The sequence below is a fragment of the Amphibalanus amphitrite genome, unplaced genomic scaffold (assembly GCF_019059575.1).
Source record: "Amphibalanus amphitrite isolate SeventyFive unplaced genomic scaffold, NRLGWU_Aamphi_draft 000584F_arrow, whole genome shotgun sequence".
Classification (NCBI taxonomy): Eukaryota; Metazoa; Arthropoda; class Thecostraca; order Balanomorpha; family Balanidae; genus Amphibalanus; species Amphibalanus amphitrite.
This window is the reverse complement of record NW_024882078.1, coordinates 52,609-67,009: the sequence shown is the minus strand read 5'-3', so window position 1 is coordinate 67,009 and position 14,401 is coordinate 52,609. Positions and strand designations below refer to the sequence as shown.

At 52.0% G+C, this 14,401-nt stretch overlaps 1 protein-coding gene and 1 non-coding gene across 2 annotated transcripts in view; one reads left to right on the top strand and one right to left on the bottom strand.

Moving 5' to 3' along the window:
• Positions 1 to 14,401, bottom strand: part of LOC122394305 (dynein axonemal heavy chain 5-like) — an 87,912-nt gene that overhangs the window by 41,356 nt on the left and 32,155 nt on the right. Inside the window, exons 39-52 of the mRNA XM_043391081.1 lie at positions 13,923 to 14,045; positions 13,473 to 13,590; positions 12,663 to 12,868; positions 12,103 to 12,266; positions 11,600 to 11,722; positions 9,415 to 9,607; positions 5,520 to 5,650; positions 5,109 to 5,257; positions 3,267 to 3,436; positions 2,718 to 2,944; positions 2,214 to 2,436; positions 1,617 to 1,815; positions 1,148 to 1,293; positions 134 to 349 (exon numbers count right to left, since the gene is read on the bottom strand). Of these exons, the coding sequence (XP_043247016.1) occupies positions 134 to 349; positions 1,148 to 1,293; positions 1,617 to 1,815; positions 2,214 to 2,436; positions 2,718 to 2,944; positions 3,267 to 3,436; positions 5,109 to 5,257; positions 5,520 to 5,650; positions 9,415 to 9,607; positions 11,600 to 11,722; positions 12,103 to 12,266; positions 12,663 to 12,868; positions 13,473 to 13,590; positions 13,923 to 14,045 (2,388 nt within the window). The remainder of the gene's footprint in view (positions 1 to 133; positions 350 to 1,147; positions 1,294 to 1,616; positions 1,816 to 2,213; positions 2,437 to 2,717; positions 2,945 to 3,266; positions 3,437 to 5,108; positions 5,258 to 5,519; positions 5,651 to 9,414; positions 9,608 to 11,599; positions 11,723 to 12,102; positions 12,267 to 12,662; positions 12,869 to 13,472; positions 13,591 to 13,922; positions 14,046 to 14,401) is intronic.
• Positions 8,915 to 8,996, top strand: Trnal-aag. Its single transcript has one exon. It is a non-coding gene; the product is annotated as a tRNA-Leu (tRNA).

Below are 14,401 nucleotides of genomic sequence, written 5' to 3'. Positions count from 1 at the left end.
CTATTCCATACTTCTTCGCGGTCCTCTTATTTCCCCGCTTCCTCTTTCCATTTCCCCGTCACCAACCGCCCTCCCTCCATCACTCATCCACTCTTCCGTCCAGCTTTCCTCTATCCTTTTCCCGCCAACTCACCTTGAGGGGCAGCACCTCCTTGTTGACGCCGAAGAAGAAGGACATGGCGCGCGTCCAGGAGAGCAGGCCGGACACGTCGCCACAGACGCGAGTGGCCGTGTCCATGTTGTAGTCCTCCATGTCAAAGTAGGGCTCGAGTAGCTCGATCATCTCGTCGTTGATGGTGTCCTTGGGGTAGCTCTGCAGCTGCTGCAGGAATGTGGTGCTCGCCATCATCTGACGGTGGTCCGATGGAGAGCAGCCGTTAGAGCGGACGGTAGAACAGACAGTAGAACAGACGGTTCAGCACACGGCAAAAAAAGACGTTAGATTGTTCGAAGCGAAGAAAGAAACCGGCAATCCATATGTTTAGTAAGTAGGTAAATGGAGATACCATAGTAGTGTGGCAGCATCAGCAGCTAATTTGCAAGGAAATTGTAATATAACATATTTCCGATCGCATTAATAAGTTAGCACAATTCAACTAAAGCATCGCTATAAATGAAAAATGAAGCTGTTCTTGGCGCCTCATTCTCAGTCCCCTCCCCTCGCACCCCGACCCAGGAGGGTTTGGGACAGGGCGCCTGCGGGTCCCGCACCCACCCAGCACCTCACCTTGAGTGACTCGACCCAGGAGGGTTTGGGACAGGGCGCCTGAGGGTCCCGCACCCACCCAGCACCTCACCTTGAGTGACTCGACCCAGGAGGGTTTGGGACAGGGCGCCTGCGGATCCCGCACCCACCCAGCACCTCACCTTGAGTGACTCGACCCAGGAGGGTTTGGGACAGGGCGCCTGAGGGTCCCGCACCCACCCAGCACCTCACCTTGAGTGACTCGACCCAGGAGGGTTTGGGACAGGGCGCCTGAGGGTCCCGCACCCACCCAGCACCTCACCTTGAGTGACTCGACCCAGGAGGGTTTGGGACAGGGCGCCTGCGGGTCCCGCACCCACCCAGCACCTCACCTTGAGTGACTCGACCCAGGAGGGTTTGGGACAGGGCGCCTGCGGGTCCCGCACCCACCCAGCACCTCACCTTGAGCGACTCGACCCAGGAGGGTTTGGGACAGGGCGCCTGCGGGTCCGGCTTCACCGGCTGCAGGTGCTTCTGGAAGAGGATGAGCACGCAGTCCATGATGCGCATCACCAGGTGCGGCGGACGGCCCAGCTTCCTCACAGTGGCTGCGGGGACGAAAAAGGGTCAGCCGGGCGTGACGAGCACGACAGGGCAGACAGTAGTGCGCGCAGTGGGATGGCTTGAGAGCGAATTTAGAATGTGAATGCAAGGCAATCATGTGAATGTGAAGTTGGGTTAGGTATGTACATTTGGATACAATGTTCTTTGCTGTGTCATCCTATCAACTAGGCTGTTTCAATTTCGTCGCCTTATCGTAAATTCAAGAAATGACGATAAACCCCTTAGAGCTCCCACATTTTTCCAGATTTCCGAATACTTAAGTCTATAAGCCGGTTAGATATATATTGCAGTTTTACACCGCTCTCACCTATGTGTGCCGGTTTGATGGTGTTGAGCGCCGCCTCTGCCATCTCCAGCGCTGGCCGGGCCAGCTCCAGCTTCTGCTCAGCCAGCTGCTTGTCGCAGGCGATCTGGTCCACCAGCGCGATGGCGCGGTCCTTGACACGGACCATGTGGTCCCGGATGGTCTCGGCCTCCTCGGCGCGGCTCGTGACCGCCTCCAGCACCTGAGGAGGTCAGGGGGAGGGGAAGGAAGGAAACAGTCAGTGTGGTCACTAAGGATCTTTGTCAGTCTGTGGGCCCAACACGATTCAGAGATATCCCACGAGGAGCCAATCGTGCAAATAGCCATCGAAATACATGAGATATAGCACACCCCTAAATCAAAATCCTCGTCGTCGGTCACTTACCCCCGCACAAATAAGTCGGCAATCCCATCTTAACAGCTGACCCTTTCCACATATCACCTATCGTCTCGCCCGACCATCCTGTACTGTCCCACCATCTCACCAGTCAACCGTCCTGTCGGCTGTCCAGTCTACCATCCTACCCCCGCCAGTCAACCATCCTGTCTCACCCACCTTTCCCTAATGTCCCAACCCACCTGTCCGCCCACCCGCCCCACCTGTTCGGCCTTAGCGGAGGCCTGCGCCAGCTCCGTCTCCGTGACCACCAGCTCTCGTTTGAGAGCCTCCACTGTCAGCGACGCCTCGTGCAGCTTGGTGAGACCCGAGCTCATCCGTTCGGCGAGCTCGCCAATCTCGGCGCTCTTGTTGCGGTACACGGTCTTGTACGAGTTGAGGAAGGACAGGTAAGATTTCGGGGTAACGTGAGCTGAACGTCGGAACCTGGGGACAAGCCGTGACGACGGTGGAATTATCTATTTATTCGATGAGAGGCAATGCAATGATCACATGCCATACCTAGTTTCACTTTTTCGGTCATTTAAGAGAGAACATAAAGACTTTATACAAAACGTCCCATAAGTCAAACATATGGGTCGTCTCCCCGTCTCAAAGTTCTTTATTCAGGACGGGCCGTCGAATCAGCAACAGAGTTGCTCCGTGTCCTCACATGGGGAATCACTGGACGTAGCAGCCTGAGGAACAGCTGGACGCACTGGCCTCACCTGAGGAAGAACTGGACGCAGTAGTCTGCCACGGTGTCCTGGACGGCTCCCATGGCCTGCACCAGCTGGTCGCGTACACTCGGCTCACAGGCCAGTGAGAACGTACCCGTGAAGTGTTCGGCCACAGCGATCAGCGCCTGTTTGGGCCAGGGCTGGAACCAGTCCACCGTACAGCCCGACACCAGGCTGGGGAAGCGCAGCGCCCGCGAACGGAACTTCTCGCCCACCTGACCAGTCGCGGCGAACGGGTTAGCTATTAGGGACTAGCTCACACAAAAATATAGATATCGGTAAAGGAACAGAATACATACTTCTGGGGATACATAAGGCAAATCCCTGAGCCGGTCGACGCCCGACGGTCGTACCTTTGCGTCCGCTTGTTACGGTGGCTCTAGAAACTTACATCATTGACGTCTCGGAATCAGAATGTTTGGTTTTACTTTGTTACCCTTTCCTCCGGAGGGGTAAGGGTAATAAATGTTAAACTCCGCTGCCTCTTACCGCGGCTCCCCCATCACTTCTCACCGCCCCTTCACCGTCGGCTCTCACCGGTGAGAAGCAGAGGACCACGTGCAGGTTCTGTCGGACCCGGCAGAGGAAGTAGTCGGCCAGCGTCTCGGGCGTGGGTGGCCGCCGCGGGTGTTCGCGCTTCATCACAGGGGTCAGCTCCGCACAAATCTCCTGCATCTCGTCTCGGTTGAACAGGTTAGAAATCAGGCCTGAGTGCAGGAGGCCGGGCGGGAACCACTGGTCAGAATATCCCTCATAACCTAGAACTTTAGATAGGTATGAAAGACAAACCTATGGGTGACGGACAAAATCAGTCATGTGCTAATACGGTCGGCGCTGGATAAAGCGATGGCACATTCATCAAATTTATAAAGACATACGAGAATCATGGTCCTGTGTCCGTGATGTCCAGAATCAGATTCGAACGTGCAATAACGTTCAGAATAGGACTAATGCTGGAACCTAAATCATATGACGTATCAGAGCTCGGAAAAAGACTTGCGATCATATTAACGTTTCGTGCGGGATCAGAATCGAAGCAATTAACCCGCGCCCTGGTGGGGTCTGTTTATAACGCGACCTGGTGGGGGGGGGGGGGCTATTTTTTGCCCCCCCCCCTCGTATCTCCGAAACTACTGGACGGATCCGCAAAATTCAAACGGCGTTCGAAAGGCCTGTCAAATTTGTCGAAGGAAACCAAATTTCATTGACCTCGGGGTCACCGATGACGTCACAGGTCAGGTCAAAGATGAAATGTTTCACCGTTCACGGGTCTTCTAGGGAATGCGCTATAACGCAGAGGAAAACGCATTTTGTCGAGAATCAGCGGTAGGGCGTCAGCTGCCTAGTAGATATGTTGCTATTAGAGGTCACTGGCAATACCAGGTCAGGTCACAGGTCAGGTCACCAAGGGTCACAGGTCAGGTCACATGAGCCCAACTTTACTAAGGTTGTGTGATACATGTTTTATGGCCAATTTTTCATTTCCAACTCAATGGTGTTGGTTATAAGACTATCAGGTACGACTTAGGTCACTTTCTGGTGAAGTTCAGGTCAAGGTCAGGTCAAGGTCAGGCCAAAAAAGGTCAAATTTTAAAGTTGATAGTTTTGCATAAAATGGGTATTGATTCGATGCAGCTTGTCACGGGGAGTCTAATGGTGGTCTTTGTTTTGCGCTACGGGGTCTAAAATTGCTAAAAATTGAGTTTGAAAATTTGACGTCATCAATTTTGAACAGTTTTTTCGCTATAACTTCGCCAAAAGAAGAGATATCAATCTCAAATTTGGTATGTGGATGGAAGGCGGTAAGGACTATCACATATATTCCGGTTTTTGCGAAATTCGAAAAACGTTTTGGATTTTTCGATTATTATATCCAAAAAATCTATTTTTTTGATTTTTGGGGGTCTAAATCCAAAAATTTCAAAAATCCGAGATAGCAGTTTTGTAGCCCTGTCTAATCTACAGCTTTTATGTCTTTATCAATTTTCTGTATTTGCAAAGCTATAGGCCTGACAGCTCTTCCCGCGAAACCCTTTTTTGGGTCGAAAACGGCAGAACATGACGTCACTCTGACGTCATTTCCGGCCAACCTATCATAGCCTTTGGAAAAAAATTTGGTCACAATGTGTAAAATTGATGTCCGGGAGGGTACTGAAAGTTTGGTGATGATCGGCGCAGCGGTTCTGGAGATATATCGAAAAGTCTGGAGGGGGGCAAAAAATAGCCCCCCCCCCACCAGGTCGCGGGTTAAGAGTAGGTAAAGTCAGTAGGCATATAAAATAATTGAAGAAAAATATTTAAGTTCACAACGTTAGAACAACAGACTGCATAACTGAAACACCGGATGGACGTCGATTCGGCCTTTCGTGGCCTGCCCACCTGAGGCGAGCACGTTGTTGATGTACTCGAGGAAGCCCTCTTCCTTGATATCCTGGTCGGTGAAGATGAACGCCGTGCCCTTGCCCTGGACGCCGCACGTGCGGTACAGCACCTTCAGGTCCTCCAGCAGGTTGTTGGAGTTGTACGACCTGTCGATCGGTAAACATTTACATCTCTTTATCGCCGTGCGACACAGTTGTCGGTTACGTCGGATAGACGAGCGCTTACAAAATCAGCCAGTACGTCTGGCAGTCAGCTATACTAACCTTGTCCACTTGTATCTTTATAAGCTAGTGAGACTCCGTTTATACTACCGCCCCTCGACTGCTTCCTAGACCCTAGTTCCATGAAGGATAGTTCATACTGTTATCGGTAGCTGCCCTATGAGAACAACGTTGACCCGACCCGTACCTGGTGATGGTGAGGTTGAAGGTCTTGTAGCTGGCGATGAAGGAGGCCAGCTTGGTGAGCGACTGTTTGCCGGAGCCGCCGACTCCCACCAGCAGCGCGTTACCACCCGGGTTACGGATAATCCGAGATATCTGAGAACGACGGAGCTACCTGAGCCTCGGGACCATTTAAACCAGCGGCAGCGGCCAGCCCGCGCCACGTGAGGATCGATTTTATATGCGATAATTGCTGTTGATTGTGACGGTTTTCTTTTGATGGGTTCAGCTCGTCCGGTTCGGTTTGTTTCTAACTGCAATGTGCATGATGGTCTACGAGCGGGAATTCGAGCGGAACGAGATGCTACCTACCAAAAATTGTTTTACGGTAAGAGTAAAGTCAAAGTTTAAAGATACTAGATGTAGATTAGGGTGACCGGTTTTGCAAAAAGTTTCGAAAAGTTTTGCTCCCCAGGTCTAATCTAACGTATTTGGGGGTGCTGATCACGAATCCGGCGGAAAAAATATAAAATTCGAATTTTTTTTGACCGCCCCGGCTCTTTGAATATTTCCGGTTTTCTCAATTTTGGCATGTTTTTGAATAATATGATGAATGTAATGAAAAAATATTAACAATGTATCGCTAAATGCATGTACCAGTCGATTCGGCATACAGCGGCGTCGAAATCGGCACGCCGCCTGCTTCACCGGCCTCGCAGGAAAGCATAAAGCTCGGAAGGTTTGCGTTAGTTACCCGATTCTCTCCATAGATGGCGCTGGCGTAGCCGCCCGCCGGCCGGTCGTTGCCGTGCCGTTCACAGCCCCGGCGGTCACTTGCGACCGTCGTGGTCGTTATGCTACGTCTATCAAACCACGACAGAAATGTTCACTTCATTTTTATGTTACTTCAGACATATTTTAGACCTATTGTTGAATTGGATAAATGACTATCGTGAATTGGCGATATAGTGGAGTGCGCTCGGGAGCCATTTACAATAGCGAGGAACGTAGGTGGATTGATCTGAATAACATATGACACTGCGTTCACTGTTGATATGAAGTTTATTCACACTATGTAGTCGGGTGACATGAGAACAATGTGACTAACATACCTTGTGTACGACACATGGATGAAGCTAATGCTACTTTTTCATTTTGTTTCGGTAGGCCCGTTTGTTCAGAGCGTAGCCGTCCTGTCGGTCTGCGCCTGTTACAGCTGTGACTGATTCGGTGGTCAGCTTTACAGCCCTTTCGGTGGATTGGGTATGGCAGGGGACCCCCGTTTCAAGGGGAGTCTGTAGAAAGTCGCGCAACTCATCCTCGCTCATGTGTCGTTTACAAGGGGGCTCAATGTCCCGGCCCTCGTCAACCGCTCGCTGCACGTTAACCAGTTCCATATAGTTGTTCGCTTGAACGTTAATTTCCGGCAGCCGGAAGTGCCGAATGGGCTGCTGCTGTGGCGGTGAGGGTGGCAGCTTTGGCGGCGGTCGTGGCGGCGGTGCCGGCGGCGGTGGTGGTGGTGGTGGTGGTGGTGGTGGTGGTGATGATGGCCGCCGCCGTTTCAGACGCCGCTGCTGCTGTTGTGGCGGCGGCGGCGGCGGCGGTGGCGGTGGTAAATGTGCTGCTCGCCATGCTCGGCGATGAAAATCATGGCATTAGGGCAGATGCAGTCCGCATAATCCAGAGCATTCGTCAAAAAAGGCAGCGACAGGAGCAGCCGCCGTTCCCACCCCCGCCACAGCAGAAGCAGCGGCGACAGAGGCGGCGGCCATCACCACCACCACCACCACCACCACCGCCGGCACCGCCGCCACGACCGCCGCCAAAGCTGCCACCCCCACCGCCACAGCAGCAGCCCATTCGGCACTTCCGGCTGCCGGAAATTAACGTTCAAGCGAACAACTATATGGAACTGGTTAACGTGCAGCGAGCGGTTGACGAGGGCCGAGACATTGAGCCCCCTTGTGTACGACACATGAGCGCGGATGAGTTGCGCGACTTTCTACAGACTCCCCTTGAAACGGGGGTCCCCTGCCATACCCAATCCACCGAAAGGGCTGTAAAGCTGACCACCGAATCAGTCACAGCTGTAACAGGCGCAGACCGACAGGACGGCTACGCTCTGAACAAACGGGCCTACCGAAACAAAATGAAAAAGTAGCATTAGCTTCATCCATGTGTCGTACACAAGGTATGTTAGTCACTTTGTTCTCATGTCACCCGACTACATAGTGTGAATAAACTTCATATCAACAGTGAACGCAGTGTCATATGTTACTCAGATCAATCCACCTACGTTCCTCGCTATTGTAAATGGCTCCCGAGCGCACTCCACTATTTCGCCAATTCACGATAGTCATTTATCCAATTCAACATTAGGTCTAAAATATGTCTGAAGTAACATAAAAATAAAGTGAACATTTCTGTCGTGGTTTGATAGACGTAGCATAACGACCACGACGGTCGCAAGTGACCGCCGGGGCTGTGAACGGCACGGCAACGACCGGCCGGCGGGCGGCTACGCCAGCGCCATCTATGGAGAGAATCGGGTAACTAACGCAAACCTTCCGAGCCTTATGCTTTCCTGCGAGGCCGGTGAAGCAGGCGGCGTGCCGATTTCGACGCCGCTGTATGCCGAATCGATTGGCACATGCATTTAGCGATACATTGTTAATATTTTTTCATTACATTCATCATATTATTCAAAAACATGCCAAAATTGAGAAAACCGGAAATATTCAAAGAGCCGGGGCGGTCAAAAAAAATTCGAATTTTATCTTTTTTCCGCCGGATTCGTGATCAGCACCCCCAAATACGTTAGATTAGACCTGGGGAGCAAAACTTTTCGAAACTTTTTGCAAAACCGGTCACCCTAATGTAGATGTAGATGTAGATGTGGGGTGTTGCCTTATATAATAGTACCATGCTTGTGACCAATATTGAAGCATGACATTTGTCACAGACAGGGGCCGGGCTAAAAGAAGCTCCGACTCCGACCGACGAAACGGAGTCGGTCCTCCGGTAAGAACTAACTGTCGACTCCGACCGACTTCGACTCCGCAGACCTGGCAGGGCTGCGGAGTCGATGGATTTTAGGTGACTCCGACTCCGGTTTCCAAAATCGGCTCCGACTCCAAAACTTCGGTCAGAACTGTCGACTCCGGCTCCGCAGCCCTGGCGACAGGCCTCACCTTTGGACTTCAAATACCTACACTCTAATACAACTATCAGTGAGATTTCGCCGTATAACAGCACGCTTTAAAGAAATTCACACCAAGTCACAGTATTTTAGTTTGGAAAAAAAATGCCACAATAATATAAATAGTTTCCTTAGGTTATGTTACCAAAAATGTGCTTAATTTTACCTTGAAAGACAGAAAACATTATGAACATTGAAAATTCGACGCCCCGTTGCCAACTGGTAGCGTGGCCGAGCGGTCTAAGGCGCTGGTTTAAGGCACCAGTCTCTTCGGAGGCGTGGGTTCGAATCCCACCGCTGCCAAAACTTTTCTCCTGGTTTGCGGGGCTGGCCCGTTCGCTCCGTGCTTGCGAGTAGCCACCAAGGACACTCATTTACGCCGCAAAACCCATCTTCCACTCGCTTGTTCAGCATGCTTATCATTAAACACACCGGTCTGGTAAACGATCCGACAACTCGCCGAGAACGATAGCTAATTCTTTTTCTACTTCGTGTTATCGGGGTAAGAGGCACGATGCCCTTTAGGACCCGTCCTCGCCGACTTCCATAACTTCACTTAGTCAGTCTGTTACAGGAGTGGAGTACCAGATCGACTCCCAGTGCGCATCCAGCCTTTTCTTAAAGACGTTGACTGAGGGCGAACGTACAACTTCTGCTGGAAGCCCGTTCCAATAATTAATACACCAATTCGAATTCCATCCTCCCCCAGCCTCCTCCGTACCTTGATCAGATGCACCATGGCGTCCATGAAGAACACCAGGTCCATGCCGACGCCGCGCACCATCTCGTTGTACTGCGCCAGGAACATGACCAGCCGCTCGCGGAGTGCGCTGAACGACTCGATGGGCTCGTACACCTTGGGCATCTCCATGTCGATATCGTCGCCCTCGTCACCGGTGGGCTCGGGCGCGTCCCTGGCGGGGCGGACGGGGACGCGTCAGATGGTCCTGCCGTTTAACGGCCCAGGAATCCAGAACTACTAGCTCAGTCGAAGGTATTCTGGCCGCTAAGCAGCCATAAAAATATGATTACAAAAATTTATGCTCGATTAAAAATAAAATAATAACCGAATGATCAAATATTTTCTGAAACGAATGGGTACGATGGTGCCTGAAAGCATGAAGACATTAGCGTCGCCACGGGGGGGGGGGGGGGCAAGCGGGGCAGCTTGCCCCCCCCAACCTCGGACCGGGCACCCCCTGAGATCGATACAGATCCGATGAGATTTTGGAGTCGGGAAAAAATGGGGGTACCTTTCTGAGAATGCCTGTGAGGTCAGATCGTTCAAGCCAGAGTCGGAGTCGCAGTCGCCAACATCGTCAAAACACCGACTCTAGACTCGGAAGTGTCAATACTGTGATTCATTTCATGTTCCTCGTTGGTTCTTTATTACATTTTATAGCTGATTTTCATAAGTTTTGAAGTGCTGATACAAAATTTGCGTTCAAAGCGTGACACTGAATCTTCGGGCCTTTCTCAACTCTCGTCAAATGTCTGCGACAGACTCAAGTACCGTTCAAGTGCCACAGGGCTCATGACTGCTTGCTTTTCACACAGGCTCCGAAGGAGCTCCACTGAGCTCTAAGAAGCCCTAAGAGGGCCCAAACCGGCCTCTGAGAGTCCCACTGGTGTTCATATTCTCTGAGGGCCCATACAGGGATCTTTGAGGACCTTACACATGCGTAGACCTCTGAAGGGCCACACGGATCTTTGAGGATACTTTCAAATATTTCTGAGAACCTTAGGCCTCTGATAGCTCAGCCGAGCTTTTGAGGCGACAGATTTTGCTGAGCCCAAGCCTGCAGTTTAGGGGTCACGACTCAGGTGTGCCTCTGAGGGTCCCAGCACATGTTTCTTATGTCCCTATGTAGGGTCCTTAGGGATTCGACACAGACCTCCAGGGTTCACACTGCTATTTGAGGGCTCCCTGCTCACCCTGGGCCTGGTCTCTTAGCGCCCGCCGCCGGCGCCGCCCACACTGGCTTCTGAGGGTCCCACCTTGGGCTCGGAAAGCCCTAAAGCACCACATATGTGCACTTAACTATTTGGGGTGACCAGCGCCGATCTTCAGGATCCTAAGCAGGCTTCTGAGAGCCCACACTGACCCTGAGTGGCCTAAAATGGCCTGGAAGTCCAAAGCCTATCGCTAAAGGATCCCTTGCCGCTATGCCGTGCGAAATTTTGGTTCCGTTAAACGTATTTTCTTCGCGTTTGCAGCGCTTCCCTGCACACGAAAAACGAGAAACTTTTTGTTCACACTACACCTCCTCTCACTGGAGCAAAGATGAATTACTTCCGATTCACACTTCCGACATTCACTCTCCGCTGAAAGCCCAACGTAGCTTCAATCGGCGGCTGGGATAAGCCCTATGCATTTTACGTAGAACCTCTGCAATCTGCATGCATGCGTGAATGAAAGTTCCAGCAAGGTGATTCGATTAAGCTGTGCGTTTAACCTTTTTTATGATCATGAGCGACGAGCGTCTGCACAGGGGCTCTCCAGAGTGCGTCGGCAAGCGCAGCCATTGTGATTCTACCGGTCGTTTTTTGTTCAAAAATTTAAAAAATTGAATGTTCTGTAAAAAATGGCAAGTCATAGCAACAAGGAAAACCTTGTCACCATCGTATTCCTCGCACCATTGCGCGTTGAATGATATGTAAAATGAATGAGTAACGACTGGAGGAAGGCAAGATTTAACACAAAAGTTGATTTTGCCCCCTCAACCGAAAATCTCTGGCGACGCCTATGCATGAAGATATCTTTTATTCCGGTCCATACGAATATTGACCACGGTTCAATGCAAGCAATGCAGTCACGATGTCATGCAGGGTAAATAGCTAAGTTCTCACAAAAGCCCATACCGAGCCCACCATGACCGAAGAGGTCGTCATTTTCGCATGGTTACCGGAGGAAGTCGACGAAGAAGAGGTCCGGTTGCAGCATGTCTCCGTACTGCACACCCAGGTACTTGTGAACCGTCTGCTGCAGCTGAACAGAGAACCACACGGCGTCCTGGGCCGTAGTAAACCTGGGGAGACAGGTCAGGTCAGGTCAGGTCAGGTCAGGTCAGATCAAGTGAGGATTCCTCAATTAGGAGCAGATGGGACTGGGAGGCAGGGAGGGTGGAACTAGTCGTTTCGAGGCAGGGATCATTATTTTAGATGGCATCTCAGATTTGCCTAGACATAAGCCGTTCCGAAAGTACCAACTGAGCATTATCATTCACATTCCGCTCGCTAAAACACCATGCTTTATACCTATTCCAGCACAATGGAGTCTGTCGCTAATTAGAACAGCTAGACAGTTTTTTGTTTTCTCACAGACAATGACAACACCATGACAATGTAAATAAATGCTCGCCCTTCCCCTCAACCCAATCATAGTACGCAGCCTCCCCCGCCTCCTCACCTATCCGCGATGACGCGCGTGCACTCGTGTTTCCAGAGCGCCATCAGGATGGCCTCCGAGGTGACCACCGTGCTGAGCGTGCCGATGACGCCCTGCCAGATCCGAGACAGGTCGCGCAGGTTGAACACGTAGTGGAACTTGGCGGGCGTCGGCAGCATCCGCGTCTGTCGGGGGACCGGGACGGGAGACGGTGACCGTTCAGACCGAGGGACGTTACCGTACCCAACGTACAATACCTTCCAGATCAGTATATTATCTAACCATGATTTCTCGAATATTCCGAATGATACAGTTGTTGAAAAAAAAATATGGTGGAATGAAGTTTCGTTGCATTTGGCTTACTTTCCAACTAATTCACATTTTTATTGGATTATGCGACTATGCGAAATACCTCCGTCTGCATTGGTGGGAAGTTCAATCACAAAAACGGAATCAAATGAAATCCAAAGACAAAACTAAGTGCCCTACGGGCCACGATATACCATATCCCAAACTATCCCTGTCTTTCCCGCCTATATCTGCGATTCCCCTGAGCAGCCCAGCTGAGGAGCGACACCGACCTTCGTCGCATGCCAGAGCCGGCGTGTGACGGGCACCAGTCGCTGCACCAGCTGGCGGACCTCGTCCGTGAAGCCGCGCTTGGCGCAGTAGTGGCCGGTGGCAATCGTGCCGAAGATGAGGTCGATGGACGCGTTGGACGGCAACGTACAGTTGAAGATGGCAAAGTGCCGCTTCAGCCGGTGCGGGATGTCATTTCTGCCGCCGCCTGCGGAAACGGTTGGGCGATGAGTAGGTATGAGATAGGGTTCAAATGTGTTATAGGTAAGTAGCCCTACGGCACTTTTTCACGTCGTGGCAATTCTGAGTAAAGTCACATCCGTCACCAACATCTCCAGCGACAATGGGACACCGACAAATGGCTCGTTCGCACTGTTTTGTGACTGAATTCCCACCCAAACAACAGCAGCAATGTCACCCACCGGGCTGTCCCATGGCGGCCACACACTGGACCACGTGATACAACTCCCACCCCCACACCAGACAGTACCGTCACACACCGGGCTGTCCCATGGCGGCCAGACACTGGACCACGTGATACAACTCCCACCCCCACACCAGACAGTACCGTCACCCACCGGGCTGTCCCATGGCGGCCAGACACTGGACCACGTGATACAACTCCCACCCCCACACCAGACAGTACCGTCACCCACCGGGCTGTCCCATGGCCGCCAGGCACTGGACCACGTGATACAACTCCCACCCCCACACCAGACAGTACCGTCACCCACCGGGCTGTCCCATGGCGGCCAGACACTGGACCACGTGATACAACTCCCACCCCCACACCAGACAGTACCGTCACCCACCGGGCTGTCCCATGGCGGCCAGACACTGGACGTCCACCACGTGAGTGAACTCCCCCGGCTTGTCCAGGCTGTAGAAGCCGTTCATCTCGATGGTCTGGCGTACTATCTCGTTCGTCACCTGTCGATAAGTCGCTAGATCATCATTAAAGCCCTGACCAGCGACCACTCGCTCTGCGAGGAAATACGAGAACGTGAACATGGGCGAGTGAAAACAAATACTTTTGCACACGTAACTGTAATTGTGTCTGGACGACGGGCAAAGCGACGAAAGACGACGCACGATGGATGGCTGGGTCGGAGCATTTTCAAAATCAACTTCTAATTATAGCTATAGCTGGATAAAACTGCCTGCGACCGACTCCACAGTCAGTCCGGCTTCCGCCGTGTTAGACATGAGCTCACACAGGCTCATGTGTCCGACACAATGAAGTGAGGGTAACTATCCCTCACCTGGTCTCCCCACTCGTTCACCCTCGGACTGTTCAGGTCGTCAATGAAGACGAACATCTTTTTGCCGGCCGGAGGGCCGTACGTCGAGCCCATCCTCTTGTCCAGGAAACTCTCCATCGTCCGCTGTGATAAAAATAATCATTATGCCACTTATAGCAGCACTCATCACGATGAGCTACGTAAAATGTACGGCGTACACACTGGATCTAACTATTTTTCGTACTTCTCGCAAGGACAAAACACTAGAGACACTTTGGGATGGGATCACACCGTTCCGTGCTTCTATCCTCAGGATACTGAAATCCTTCTCCTCCACGCCGCAACCCCCTCCGGGCTGGACAGGCAACTTTATCTCATGCGGGCTGCTCCCTTGGAGCGGCACCGCTGCTCCCGAGGGAGCGCACCCCGTATCAGGGTGCAGTGAGCACTTTGGGGCTGGGTGGCCTGTCTTCTGGACGGGCTCAGCCCCGGCGACTCAC